General features: G+C 53.6%; 1 protein-coding gene across 6 annotated transcripts in view; it reads left to right on the top strand.

Annotated features, from left to right (window-relative positions):
* MLLT6 (MLLT6, PHD finger containing) overlaps nucleotides 1-14,087 on the top strand; it is a 48,118-nt gene extending 34,031 nt beyond the window's left edge. For 3 of the 6 annotated variants that reach the window (XM_075523169.1, XM_075523167.1, XM_075523166.1), the window contains exons 11-20: nucleotides 108-289; nucleotides 1,056-1,173; nucleotides 4,957-5,023; nucleotides 5,403-5,545; nucleotides 5,825-6,013; nucleotides 6,214-6,302; nucleotides 6,721-7,076; nucleotides 7,209-7,317; nucleotides 8,836-9,213; nucleotides 11,286-14,087. In XM_075523169.1, the coding sequence (XP_075379284.1) occupies nucleotides 108-289; nucleotides 1,056-1,173; nucleotides 4,957-5,023; nucleotides 5,403-5,545; nucleotides 5,825-6,013; nucleotides 6,214-6,302; nucleotides 6,721-7,076; nucleotides 7,209-7,317; nucleotides 8,836-9,213; nucleotides 11,286-11,603 (1,949 nt within the window). In that variant the 3' untranslated portion in view covers nucleotides 11,604-14,087. Of the gene's footprint in view, nucleotides 1-107; nucleotides 290-1,055; nucleotides 1,174-4,956; nucleotides 5,024-5,402; nucleotides 5,546-5,824; nucleotides 6,014-6,213; nucleotides 6,303-6,720; nucleotides 7,077-7,208; nucleotides 7,318-8,835; nucleotides 9,214-10,050 lie in introns of all 6 variants that reach the window. The other 3 variants (XR_012778639.1, XM_075523168.1, XM_075523170.1) reach the window with 3 other exon arrangements.
* Nucleotides 14,088-14,400: the final 313 nt, after the last annotated feature.

Below are 14,400 nucleotides of genomic sequence, written 5' to 3'. Positions count from 1 at the left end.
CCTCCCTTTCCGAGATCAAGCCCTGCAGAAAACCGCCTGCTTCCAGGCCATCGGAGGGGAGCATGGCTTGGGAGTGTGGCTCTCTAACACATCTCCTCCCCTTGCAGGGATCTACACCAGTAACAAGGACCCTATTTCCCACGGGGGCGGAGTGCTCCGAGCTGTGTGCAGTACACCCCTCTCTTCCAGCCTGCTGGCACACCAGGGTACGTCGTCCCTCCCACAGCTCAACCGGTCTCCCTTTGCTAGCACCATCCCAGCTTCCTCCTCCTCGGTCTCCACCACGCAGGTAAGAACATCAGGACCAGGAGAGGGACTGTAGTTCAGGAGAGCGTTGGACAGAGCAGTCGCTGGCAGAGCAGGGCCGGTTTGTGGGCACGGAAGAGTTGCTTTTTCCACTTGAGAACAGCTACTCTTCCTTCAGTTTGGAGAGGAGCTGCCGACTGCAGCTTCCCTTAGAGTCGGTAGAAAGATGTAGGCAGTTTCACGTCGCAGCCCACGCAGCCTGTTTCGGGGTGGGAGGAATTGCAACCTAAAAGGATGCATTGCTTTCCATTGGCTGTAAGGGGAGCATGGACAGCGCTCAGGTAGCAGAGGCCTGGCTGTCGGCGTGTGCTGTGTCCCGTGCTGCTCGTCCCCTGCTGTGGGATCCCCGTGCCGCAATCCTGCCACCAGTGCCAGCCCTACCTTCACTCTGCAGCACAGATAACTTGGTGGGAGGGCTCGCACGTCCCAGCTGGGTGGGCTGTACATATGCCAGGAGACAGAGCCTTGTCCTTTATCGGGAGCTCACCGAGAGAGGTGTTTTACAGGGAGGAGAGAGTTAGTTTTACAGCCGCAGTGTTAACACAGCTCATTCAGACCTCTTGGCTCTGAGAATGGGGCTGGGAAGATTTCAACTGTCTAGCGAGACTTCCAAGGAGATATTTTTAACACTCTCTCATGAGCAAGCTGGGTTCAAGAGTCAGGAGGAGATGGAATAATGAAGTTATTTTCCTCTTGCAGTTTTGAGCAGTCATTTCTCTCTCTCTCTCCCTCCTTGTTTTGCCATGTAGGTGTTCTCACTGGCAGGTTCAACATTTAGTCTCCCTTCCTCACATATTTTTGGAAGCCCCCTCGCATCTGGGCTATCAATCAACCCACTCTTAAATCAGTCGGAAAGCAGCCGGGCAGGTACGTGAATCAGAAGGTATGTGAGTTTGGACTTCCAAAGGGGTCTCCCTGGAAGAGTCGAGACAACTGCATCCATAGTTCTCCAGCTGCCCTCCCTGCTTGCTCCCATCCCATGCGTGTGAGAGCCAGGGGCTAGGAGAGAGGGACAGTGGCTTTTTCCCCAGGGCAGGGGGTGCTTGTGTTTGCCTTAATGAAGTGCTCGCCTGTAGTCCTGTAAAAGCATATCTGCTGGTGTGTCCACTGGATAACATGTGTCCCTGGACGTATGCTGGAAAAGTGCAAGAACGTAGTCCTTCCCTACAGAAATTTGTTGTCTTTTTACACACTAAAGCTGTGCAAACCTCTTGAAAGCTGCTGTCAGCTTTTGCTTGCTCAAAATAAGTTAAAAGGCTTTGTTGGGGTTTTGTTTTCTGGTTTGGTTTTTTTTTTAAATGAGAAATGTCTCACGCTCTTAATTTTCATCTTCCATTTCTGCCTTTCCCCTTTGGCTTTGTCATGAATGCAAAAAAAATCCACTGTTTTCAACTTCCAAACATGAACGTGCCAACACTGAATTACTTACAACTGCTCATTTTTTCCCACCAAGGCAAATTCATTTTTCTTGGAAAATTGCCTGGTTAATAAGCAGGAAACTTGAAGCATCGTAAGATTTCTTTTTTCCCAAAACAGAGTGGGCCTGATTTTTGTTTTGCACCAGTAGTTAAACAAAAGCACCCTCCTGATTTTCAGATGTTGCAGTTAGTGGTGCAACTGTCTCATGCTCCCCTAGCCCAGAAATGTTGGCAGCTCAGCATGCTGGATGCTGAACTCCTGGGAGGTAAAACTCTGCCCAGTGTCACACTGAGTGACAAGCACTTTAAAGCGCACAGTCCTCATTAGAGGTGGCTCTGAGTTCTCTGAATAATCTGACACCAGTGTGCCCTTATTTGCCTTAACAAGTGTGCATGCCTGCATGTAAAGCATGAATGAACACGTATGTACTTATGACCTTTGCAAGCCCATGGAAGGTGCCTGTCTGTCTCTCCGTGTGTCACTGGCAGCATTTTGTCTTTATGCCCCCGCCGGCAGCTTGCATCTGCTTGAGTGCAACGGGAAGGTGACTGCACAGCTGACTCCAGTGGGAGTCAGGGCCGTTGCATGGGAGCTGTGAGTCAGGAGTGATTCAGTCACCTGGAATTAAGGAAAGACTGGGATGATTCAAAGAGTTATTCTCCCCTCACGGCAATCGACAGGAGAGAGATGACCCACTGCCACTTCCCCTTTGCTGTTATTTTGGCAAGGTGCTGACAGGAGGAGGAAGCGAGTCAACTGTCAGGAATAGCCCTGTGGTTCAGGCACAACACGGAGGCTCGGCAGTCTGGGTTCTGTTCCAGCCCTGCGGCTACTAATGAATGAATCATGTAGGCAAAATCCAACACACAAAGCGCTCAAAAAAGCCTGATCCTTAGTTTCCATTTCCAAGATCACTCTTTTTGTTTGACTGGGATCCTGTAAGCTTCAGGACGTGTTTCTTCCAGTTCCAGACAGCCTTCAGAACAGCTCCTGGGTTTTGTCACGTTTAAGGTTTGTCCATCACTATCTCCTCCTGCTGGAGCTAGAGACCTAGAGGGTGTTAAGCCAAGTTCACTTTTTTTTCCAGGGGGATTGATTAGCATGCATTAAGCCTCCTGTGTGGGGCCATTTTCACTTCAAAGTGTGGTGACTGCTCTAATCCCAAATCGTTAACAGGGTGGTTGTGAAGTAATCCTGCCTTGTCTTTAATTCAGATAACCTTTCCTGAGAGTGTCTGTGTAGACAGATCCCACGGAGATGCAGCTTTCATTGCAATAATATTTGAGCTCTTCACAATTTTAATGTAATGTAGGGAAATGGTGTTACCATGTCTTACAGACGGGGGAACTGAGAAACTGTTACCACTGATGCAGGTTGATACCAGGGTGCCTTTGGCAGTACAAAAAGTCTGATTCTTATCTTCCCACTCCCTTAGCTCCTGTCTAGTTCTTCCTCCCACGGCTTGTCCTGGATCCTGCCTCATTACGATGACAGGCCAAATGTATTTATCTTCTCTAGTTGTCTTCAAGCCTCTTTTTCATACTTGCTGCCTTGGAAAGTGCTGTCTCTGTGTCAGTCATCTCCCCGTTCTGTAGACAACAGGGTGATGTTGGCCAGGAGATAATTGAACATGGAGCCTGGTACTGTTTCAGAAAACCAGAATCGCACGCGCGTGTGTGTGTGTGTATATATATATATATATATATATGCATGCATCCTCCCTGGGCAGCAAGCAAACAGTGTGATAGTGACAAGCAGGCGGTCAGAGCTTAGCTGAATGTTTATTTGGTTGCAAGTTAAAACCGTTGTGGCAAAGCTGCACACGGTGGGCTGTGGATGTTTTTTCAAAGGGTTTAGGTGGTCCTTGGATGGAAACAATACTGAGAAGCACTGCTGTAGTCTGAGTGTTCCCAGCCTTCTGGTAGCTGATCCTGGGTTGGAGAACTTAGGAAGATTTCATGCCTTGCGGTGTGTCCAAAATCAAGAGTTGTCTCCACGTGGATGTCTTACACTGGGAGACTGCTGTTGACTGGCAACCTCCAGAAAGCAGTGGCTTCTCCCCGGAAGGGTGGACCGGTTATAATTGATGGCCAGGAAGACATTCCCATGGGGATGAAGGAGTGAGGATCCAACTCATACCTGTCTGTAAGAGCTGCCGAACAACAGCTGCGTTTGCTTGTTCTCAGCAGTAGAAAATACTGCCAATAACTAATGCCCCGCTCAGGGCATTACACTGTAAATCACAGTGTTCCCTGCAGGAGACTTCCTGGATTCTTGCACATAAGAAATGTCTCTTATTGTGTGAAGAAGAGGAGGGGCAAGTCAGCCAGCTGGTGCAGGCTGTACTCGCAACATCTGACACGTCCCAGAGCGAGGGGAACGTGTGTTTACGGGCTGGCAGGCTCTGGGGATGGAAAGCAAATGGCAGATAAATATACTTCACTTCTCCATTACTCTTTGGATGGGAGATATCCTGCACATGAGCACATGCACGGTGGCTCCGTCCCCAGCACTGCGGTGTCCCAGCTCCCTGGGACAGAGGGATGGGTATGGGGGTAGCTTCTGGACACTGAAGCACTTATTTAAGCTCTTTAGAAAGGAGCTGAGCATCTGGAAACTTTGGAGGACCCCAGCTGGGTTTCGGGAAAGGATCCTGGAGGCACAGGGCTGCAGTAGCACTTAGGAGAGCTGAGTAGGGCTTTGCACAGGATTGATTCATCTTCGCAGGCTCAGCAAAGCAAGTCTCCCCCCCCCCCCCCCCCCCCCCGCAGCTTTACAGCTAAAGGAAAAGCTGAAAAGCTGCTTTCTGCCCATCCCTCCCGTTTCCGCGGCTGGGAGGGAGCGGGGCCGGGGCAGAGGCTCCGGCGCTGCCCGGTTCCCTGCAAGCTCCCCGCGGCTTCGGGCTTGCGGCCCCGGCGCAGGCACCGCCCGGCAAATTTGGCCCCTGCCATTAGGAAGGGAGTCGCGTCGGTGACCTTCCCAGGGTGACACACACACCCACCACTCCCCCCCCCGGCGTGACACAGGGTGACACGCAATGACACGCAGCCCCTCCCACGGCGGGCGGAGGCGCATGCGGCCGGGGCCGTTATGCAATGCCGGTGCCCTGCGCTGCTCGGTGCTCCCATCTAGCGGGGACCGGCGCTCGCCGCCCTCGGGTGACAAACCCCGGCACCTGCGAGGGCTGGACGCCTATGAACACTGTGCCTCTCTGTCCCTCTCCCCACCCAGAGCCTGACCTGGAAGACTGCAGTTTCGGCTGCCGAGGGACGTCGCCCCAGGAGAGTCTCTCTTCCATGTGAGTGTCCTTCAGGAGTCCTCTCCCGGCACCGGGCACTGGGCTGCCTCCGCATCCGCGTGGGCACGGCGGTACCCCGGGAAGCCGTGGGATGACACAGCAAGGAAAGGGAAAGAGACTGGGGGAAGCAGAGGCAGCTCCTTCCCTCCTCCTTGGGGCTGGGAGTGGGATGGGAGGGGAGGAGGCAGGTTTGCTTTTCCAATACAAGCCGGGGCTAACGGGAACGGAGGGCTCTCCTGAAGTGGAGCAGAGGAGACTGAGGCTGGGAGGGATGCAGCCACTCCCAGTGTGAGGCAGAGGAGATGTGGGGAAAAGAGAGCAGAGGAGTGCAGGTGCAGACTAGGGAAGCACCTCTGACATCTCCCCAACCCTTGCCCAGGTCCCCCATCAGCAGCCTGCCGACCCTCTTCGACCAGACGGTGTCCTGTAGCAGCAGCGGGCAGCTGGAGAATGTTCCCCAGGCTACCCCAAACATCGAGCAGCTCCTGGAGAAGCAGGGCAACGGGGAAGCCGGCGTAAACAGTGAGTCACTCAGGGCACGGGCTGTGGGAGGAGAGGTCCTTGCATGTTTGTGTGGGAGCCAGCTGGGATTTTGCCCACAGGCAAAGGAGCCAGGTGGGGGACAAAGCACTGGTCTGTGCCATGGGGAAGTAGCTGGCAGTGGGACCGTGATCTGGGGCTAGTCTCCTCCCCCACTGTGGTCTAATTGTGGTACCTCCTGTGGATCCCCTTCTCCTCTTTCCTCCGTCCCCCATTCTCTCCCCTGACCCTGTCCCCCTTCCCCTCTTCCGTTCCCTGCAGTTGTAGAAATGCTCAAAGCCCTGCACTCGCTGCAGAAGGAGAACCAGCGGCTCCAGGAGCAGATCATGACACTGACTGCCAAGAAGGAGCGTTTGCAGCTCCTCAACGTCCAGCTCTCCGTCCCTTTCCCCGTGGTGACCAGCAGCAATGGCCCAGGCAGCCAGGCCCAGTACATCCTGCCTCCAAACGGTGAGGGGACTGGTGGGACGTGTCACCCCGTGTCCTTTCATAGCGGTGCTCTGGGGTGGGCAGGAGGGGGTCACAGTGGGGAGGATCTGACCCATTTATCTCTCTGTAGCCACTGGCAGTATGCACTGTCCCTTGCTATTGCTGTGGCAACGTCAGGCTCCACCCCTGACTCTGCATCCTTGCTTCTTTCCTCCGTACAGTCTGCAACAACGATTCCTTGAGCATCAGCAAGAGCCCCCCATGCAAGAACAGCTTTGGGATCGAGAACTCGCTCTCCACTTCCTCTGAGGTACACTGGCCACCGCATCCGCCAGCCAGCTGGGGAAGGAACTTGGGGAGGGAACAGAGCAGTGCAGTCCCAGTACTCTGACTTGATAATCCAGCTTGTAAAGCCTTGTAGTCCAGGCCCAGAAACCAGGTTTCTTTCTCTGGAGTGCCCGTTCTTCAGTTCATCTCAGTGCTGAGGGTCTGAATAGAGTAGCTGAGGCTGGGAGCGTGAGGTGAGAATGCTTCTAGGTTAGTCTGGCCACACCTCTAGAGATCCAGCAAAGCATGTCTGAGTTCTGGGACCCCTCTGAGCACACACCTGCACTTGCACTCACAGCCCCCCTTCCCACCTCCAGCTCCTGCCCAAAGCACCCTTGGAGCTGAGCTGACCTTTCACAAGCTGCCCCAGTCCGATGCTCTTATGTCCGTTTCTCCCCCAGGACCCTCATTCAGGTTGCCCCAGCAGGAGCAGCTCTTCCCTGTCCTTCCACAGCACTCCTCCGCCCCTGCCCATGCTGCAGCAGAGTCCTGCCTCGCTACCCCTGCCCGGGGTGCAGCAGGTGAATGGCCTGGCCAGGGTGGCAGGCAGCGGGCTGGGGGGAGGCACCACTGCCAGCCACAGCCTCTCCACGGTGCCCATGGTGGACGGCCTGATGGGGACCCTGGCAGGAGGCCAGCAGATGCCCATCAACGGGATCCTGGGGAATCTGAATGGAGCTCAGGCCGCCCAGCCTCCGAGCGCGCTGACGCAGGCGAGCGGGCCTCCGACCTTGCAGCTCTCCACCAGCCTGAGCAGGTGAGGATGGGGAGCTCGCGGGGACAGCCCTGCCCTCTCCAGCAGAAGCTTAGCACCGGGAGGGAGGGAGGCCCTGTGTATGCAGGACCAAGACGGGCTGCGCTGACATTCCCTGCCCTGCTCCCCTTGCAGCCTGCCCAGCCTGAGTCCCCTGACAGAGCAGCAGCGGCACGTCTTGCACCAACACGAACAACAGCTCCAGCAGCTTCAGCAGCTCCTGACTTCCCAGCCGCTTAATCCGGTAAGTGTGCCTGCTGGCACCTTTTATCTGATGAGCTGTTTAATGGGAAAGCCTCGGAGCAGAGAGCAAAACTTAGGGCTCCCTCCTTCATATGAATCCCCTGCCCACAGGGCTGCAAGAGTCTTGTGCCTTTTCCTTGGCTCCAGGCTGCTGTGGGTGGAGTGAGGAGAAAAGCTTTAGGCAGGAAGGTGCGGCACCTCCTGGAGGGAGGGAGATGGGGATTTGAACTTTTTCATACAAAGGAAAAAATTTGATCTGGGTTTCCCACATCCTGAGGGTGTGAGAATGTGGTAACGCTAAGCCATCGTAAAATCAGGAGGGCCGTTACCTCCTCCAGCCATCTTTGAATGCAAATCATGTCTGCTCCTGCTGCCACGAGCATGCTGGTCTCTGGGCTTGCAGATGTGCTGAGGCCCACAGGAGAAGAGGAACTCCCTTGAGGACACTACTTGAGTTTATAAAGGGATAAGCACCAAATTGCTTAGTCCTGAGGCAGGTGAGCCGTGTCTGGGCACATTGACGTAGAGAACTGGAGATGCCAAGGGGACTGTGTAGGTGGCTGAGGACTTTGGGGTCAGAGAAAGGATCAGGCAGCTGTTCTGAGGATCTTGGCGCTCTGCCTGCATCCTCTTGGGTAAAACAGCAGCCCCGTCCCAGGCTGTTGTGGGAATGGCTGCGCAGATGGATGGTAAACGAGCCCCTGAGTGTGTATGAACCGCGTTCGCTTGCCCTGCAGAAACCTCTGTGGTGTCCCTCCCCTGCGGTGGAGTTGCACGGGAGTGCTAACAGTTCCCGTCAATGAAGCTGTGCTCATTTATATCTCCCATGAACTTGGCCCATTGCTTTGGATAGATTTCTGGGTCAGGCTATTTATAACCCAGGAAAAGCAAATTTCAAAGGGCTTCTCTTTAGAGCGGCTGATGTCACCGTGTCATCAGCTGCATCCCTGTGGGTACGGGAACAATGTCAGCTCTCAGCCTGCTGCATTGGTCGATGGTTGCTATAGTGATTTCCGCAGTTTGGTTGGATTCGAGGGCATCCCTCCGGGTGCAGGTGAGCCGTGGCCCTCATCCCCCCTGGATCTGGCTCACCTACACTGACCCTGTGGGTCAGGGCTGAGCTGTGAAGCAGGATGGGCCGGGGAAGGAAATTAGCAGCCAATCTGGATAGCCAATTCAGGATAGTGAATGCCACAGACTTAAAATCCATGGGTTGATTGATTGGAAAGAGCCGAGTAGATTTGTGTGCCTGCAGGTGTCTTAGGGAGGGTTAGCTAATCCTACGCTTCAGGAAACAACGGGGTTGGAAAGGTCACGAGCACAGGCTGTTAACGAGCACAAGACAGACTGTTCCTCTCTACCTGTAGAGATGTGATCGAGGGGACTTTCTCCCTGTCCCCAGTAGCATTGCCTGGGATGGAGCGTGCCAGTGTGGCTCCTGGCTCCTTTGTGTTAGGTGTCACCTCTTCCTGAGCCCTTTGTGCCTTCTTTGACTTCTCTTCCTCACCCTTCCCTGCAGGAGCAGCAGGCCCTGGTGTTCCAGATGATGCAGCAAATCCAGCAGAAGAGGGAGCTGCAGCGGCTGCAGATGACAAGCTCGTCCCAGCTGTCCATGACCAGCCTGCTGGCAGCCACCTCCGCCCCCCTGCACTCCAGCACCAGCGCCCTCATGACCTCGGCCCCTCAGCCGCCCCCCAGCAGCAGCTCTCTCCTGGCCTCCCTCTCCCCCCAGCAGCTCAACCCTAGCAATGCCCTCATGGCCCCCCAGGCCACCCCACCGCTCAGCACTCCTGGGAACAGCCTCCTGGCTTCGGGGACAGGCATCCCACCCGTCCTTACAGCACAGACTAACCCGTTTCTCAACCTGCAGGCTGATGGCAACACCCCGAAAGGAACGGTGCGTATGCTGCTAGCACTACCCTAACCCCACTGAGCTCGTGGTGCTAGGCGCTGTACAGACCCGGGCAGAGACAGTCTGCGCTACAGTTAACTTGGGGGAGCGAGGGCACCACTTAGGCAACAGAGCCAGCATGCTCCGCTGGCTTTGCTGCGTCCCTCACTAGCCAGTGTCACGTCCTGATCCTACCTCCAAGGACTTCCGTAGGGCCCAGACAGGGTCGTGGGTAGGCACAGAGGCTCCCAAGGTGCCCTTCCATGCGTGTGTGCAGACACACACCAGACCTGCTGCAGAAGCAAGGCAGAGACAGGCCATAGATTTGTCTGCGTTAACCCTAAGACTTGGATGGGACAATGTGCCCCTGGCAGTGCTGGCCCTATTGGAGCCTCGTGATGAAATACGAAGGTGACTGCATGTTGAAACCCAGGGTTTAGAAGGCATCTTGCACCCAAGAGGAGAGGTTGTGAAGAGGTTTACAGCCTCTCTGTAAAGCAGCCTTCTACTGGAACACCAGTGTCTAGGGACTGATGGTGTGATACTTCCATCTCTCCTCCATCCCTCCCCTGGCCTCAACCTGTACCCAGGAGGTCCAGCCCTGGTTGGAGACATTTAGGAGCCAAAGGCCAGGGTTGAGGGGCCAGTTCGGCCTGAACTGGGCAGAGGGGAAACCTGGGGCTCCCGTGTCTCCGTTGATCTCGGAGGAGCCTGAGAGGTCGCGGTGAGCAGGGCCAGGTCCGCAGCACAGCAGGGCTCTCTGCTTCTGCCCCCGTGTGTTGCTGCCCGTCCAGTACTGATACCTGTCTCCTCTGCGTCTCTTTTTCTGTTTGTTTTTTAAAGAGCATGAATGAAAAGGGAGCTCCTCTTACCCAGGACAAGGGCTAAGCTCCCCGCTCACCCCGAACAAACCAGCAGCCAACTCCTCTCAGCCAGGGGAATGTGGCTTTCCACAGTCAACTTTGATACTGTTAGAGCAATGAGCACAAGGCTTCCAAGAAGCATTTCCTGCCGCTGGGCAATGCCAAGAGGTGCTTTGGAAGACAGTACGTCTCTGACCAAGCCCTGGTATCGGGAGGAGCGAAGGTGGGGGGCTGCCTGCCGCCCTGGTCCATGCCACACATGCTCAAAGTGAAGCTGTGTTTCCACGCAGAGTGGAGGAGAAAGTTAACACCAGATGCCTGCCAGTCTCCTCCCTGCCGTGAGTGCAAGCGTGTGTTCACGTGTGTGTAGCTCCCGGGCCAAGGCACTAGAAACCATCGAGCATCCTTGGCCAAGACCTTGGTGGAGGGAGGCCCCTCTGCTGAGGACTCCTTTCCGCACAGTGCAGAGGAATCTGGCAGTGCCCGCAGAGGCAGCGCTGGATGTGACGCAGCTGGGGAAGCGGGACCTGGTGGCAGTGCCTATGTGGTCTGCTTTGCCCAGATGGGGAGGTTAAGAAGAAGTTCTGTAGCTGAGATTTCTCACCTGCTTTTCATCTGCTGGGCTCTTAGGATGCTCTTCTCTCTATAGCCATCATGTGAAGCCCCGACACCTCAGCTGGATCCAAACCCAGCCTGAAAAGACACGAGTGGTGGAGCAGTGGGTAAGGACTGATGCTTGGGGAGGAGGTGAAAGCCACCTGCTTCTTTAAAGGACATTGCCACATCTGCTCTACCAGCTGCTGTCGGTTCGGTGCTGTACTTTTCACGTGAAAAGCACACTCCTGCTCCTTGTGCCGTCTCTCACTCTTTCCTTCCAAGATTTCTGAAGGCTAACATTTCAGCTTGCAAAAAGGGGCTGTAGCCAGTATTACCCCTGTCGTAGCCAACTTCAGAAGGCATTTGAACCTGGCAGTTGTTTCCCAGGCCTATGCTGGGAATTAGAAATGTGTGTGGGGAAGAAGGAGTCCCAAATCCAGTACCTGTTCTTTCTTACCCGCCACAAATCACTCCAGTCTGGCAAAAACACGTTCTTCCACTGGTCTTGGGCACTTCAGAAGAGGGATCTCCAAGCAATGGGACAATTACCAGTCTCCTGAGCTAGGACATCGGACCCTTCATTGTTCTCCACCTTTTGACCTTAACTCCGTCTTGCAGCCTGGAACCTCAGCAAAGGAATCGGCTTCATCTGAGCTTGGATGCGATGGATTGATTGAAGGACAGGTGGGGCAGCGCTGGGGAAGGGGAACATCTACGTCAAACGTACAAATGCCCCTTCTTTTCCTCATCCCCTGGTTAAATCCAGATCTCCTGGGGGCAGGTGGGAAGACTCCAGCTAACAGAAACTCTGAGGGTCTTAAAAAAAAAAAAAAAACCAACAAAAAAAAAACCAACAAAACCACCACACAACAAAAAACCAACCCACAAATGTCAGACCTTAATGGATATTTTTCAGCACATTCCCACTGCCCCTAACTAGTTTGCACTATTCAAATTTGTCAGCAGTGGGTCTGTGCTGATAGTACTAGAAAAGCTTGTTATAGGCGAAACTCATCTGCTAAATATCTTTCTTCCTTTTAATTTTATTTTATTTTATTTCTTTTTGTTTGTTTTTGTTCGTTTGGAAGATTGTCACCACAATGGTTGAATAAGGCTAAAAGGAGAGAAAATACATTTCTGATCTCGGCCTCTAGTTCTGTGAACTGGGCAGAACACTGCTGTCTGCTCAGAAATATATATATATTATATATATATAATTTTTTTTATAAAGAAAAGCTAATGTTTTAACAAGGTTAAGAAGCTATTGGAAAGATGGAGATGGCAGCTAAATGTGAAAATGCAGGAAAAAAAAAAGTCTCCCTTCCTTGTGGTCTCTGCAGCACAGGCGTAGAGAGGAGCACTGAACTGCGGCTCTCGCTGACACATTCCCTGTCCCCAGCCACCTCCCGAGTAAGTCACGGGCCGAGCTGTGCCACCTGCCACCCGCCTGGGACTTACAAAATGTGAAGGAGATCTTTCAGTTGCAAACGGTTTGACTCTAATTTTGGCTCCCTGTCCCCAAAATTGCTCTGGCACAATTGTGTGCTTGCACTTTTTTTTAATTTCTTTTTCTCTGGGCCCCCCCCCCCCCCCCAAGCTGTGTTGTTCCCCCTCCCCTCTGCGAGCAGAGGTGCCACCCAAACCGCCCCGGCACAGAGACCCTCTGCTCAGGGCAGGATCCGTTCCTGCGGCGGGGGGTCTTGCCCCCTCCATGCGTGACGAGTCTCGGGCTTGAAAGCAACGCGGGGAATGGCTATTGCAGGGCTGCCGCGCTCACCTTGGCCCCGAAGTGCCGTGTTTGTGCCTGTGATGGCTGCGTACACGTGAAGGCTGTACCTGCCAACCTTTGGGAAGCAACAGGTCCTCGGGATTTGGGAACAGACGTTCCTTAGCGCTGGTTTGGGTCAGCGAGATGACGGACAGAATTGCTAGGGGTAAAACAGTGGCTGTTAAATGTGCAGATGTGGTCTCTGCCAGCTGCACGCCCAGCTGCATTTGTCTGAGGTTTGATTTTTATTCTATTTTTAACTTTTTTTTTACTCTAAGGTCCCAAATTTGCCTTGCCACCTGTTTTGCTGTCATGCTGACCATCAGCACGGCCTTCAGACCGATCTGTAACCACGAGGGCCTGACATCGTGCCCAGACCTGGTCAAATTCTTCCAAAATTTAACCACATTTCACGCCCTGGAATTAGAAACAAGCCAGGACCAGGAAGAGAGGGGATGGGAAGGAGGGAAGCGTCTATCCCTTGTGTAGCGCGCCATGGTACAACACGCGTGGTCTCCCAAGACAAACAAAAACCTTGTTTTGGTCAGTGGTTCGGTGCCCAAATCCCTGGGCAACGACAGAAAACTTGCACGAGGTCGGTGAGAGGTACTTAATGGTGAGCTTGCAGGCAGGAGGCTGTGAAGTGTGCTGGCCGGGGCTCCGCACCCCTACTGGGAAAATATTTGGGACCCCACGCATCAGAAGAGGTTGGAAAGGAAGGACTGAATCCAAGGAAAGGGTTTTGTAGGCAGGATCGCTGTTACAAGCAGGGAGGGCTGGGCTGCGCAGCACCCCTGGTTCCCCCTGCGCTCTGCTGGCCATGCCATTGAGTTTGGTCGGTGGCAGGAGTTTGAGTACGAAACCTCTCTGCTCTCCAGGGCTCTACGGAGCGGGGAGGGACGAGGCTGGAGAGGACGAGTGGGGGAAGAGACATATAGCACTTACACATTGCTCTGACATCTTCCAAAGGCGCCCGGTCCCTTTGAAGTGTGCTCCTTGTCTAATCGCCTCAACCTGTCCCAGAGCCAAAGGTCCCTTTGGCAGATTGAGGGGAGGAGAAGGGGGCACTGCTGGAAGGTCGACATTCAACATTTGTATCTCTTGGAAAAAGAGGGAGAGCAGGGGAAAGAAAAAAATAAAAGCTAAAGATTATCTGTGTTTCAGTTGCACTGGGGTACGTTTCTTTACCCGTTTTGATGCTAATGTCTCATTTAGTATGTTGCATGTGTCTTTTGTTTGGATTTGTTTTTTTTATTAAATAAAAGAGAAAAATGTGTATATTTTTGGCAATTTAAGGTAATGTAGCTAAGATATATTTTTTTCACGCTGCTTGACTGTTCTTTATTATAATAAATAATATTAATATTAATATCAAAGACTTTTTTAATACAGCTAGGGCTTCAAAATTTAAATGACAATAGGGTCTGTGTGATTAACTTCCTCTGTATGTGCTGAGGTCCCGTTGTCCGCAGCGCACGTAGATGCACGCTTGGCACTGTCCTCGGCAAGCGACGCTCTCGAGGAGGCAGGAGCGAGGCCCGGGGAGGGTTCTCAGCCTGGCTCCGTCCCGGCTTTGCGCCTCGGGAGTGAAGGGAGACCAGGGCGAGGGAGGAGCAGTTGGTTGTTGGTCGTTAGCAAAAAGGTCCCCCCCCCCCAAAAGAACAGCGGTGGCCCGCGCTAATCAGTAGAGATGCCCAAAACCAAGCTCACGGACCTTGTGGGCTTTCCAGCTGGCTTCTCGGTCCTTCCCTCTCCCAAGAGTTTGCTTCTCTTAAGCACCAAAGGGAAGGGCTCGTGCTGTTTCTGCTTTGTTCTGGTTTTCCCCCAAACGGCCCTGCATAGCTGGGTGATGAGGTCTCTTCAAAATATGGTTTGGAGAGATGTCCTGCTCTTGAGAAAACCAGCTCCCGCTCGCCAGTGCTCGGCTCTTAGATCTGGCTTGGCACTTTAACGGGTCATGCTTCA

The sequence above is a fragment of the Mycteria americana genome, chromosome 22, assembly GCF_035582795.1.
Source record: "Mycteria americana isolate JAX WOST 10 ecotype Jacksonville Zoo and Gardens chromosome 22, USCA_MyAme_1.0, whole genome shotgun sequence".
NCBI classification, from domain to species: Eukaryota; Metazoa; Chordata; class Aves; order Ciconiiformes; family Ciconiidae; genus Mycteria; species Mycteria americana.
Note: the sequence above shows the minus strand (reverse complement) of the source record. Positions and strands in the feature narration are given on the sequence as shown.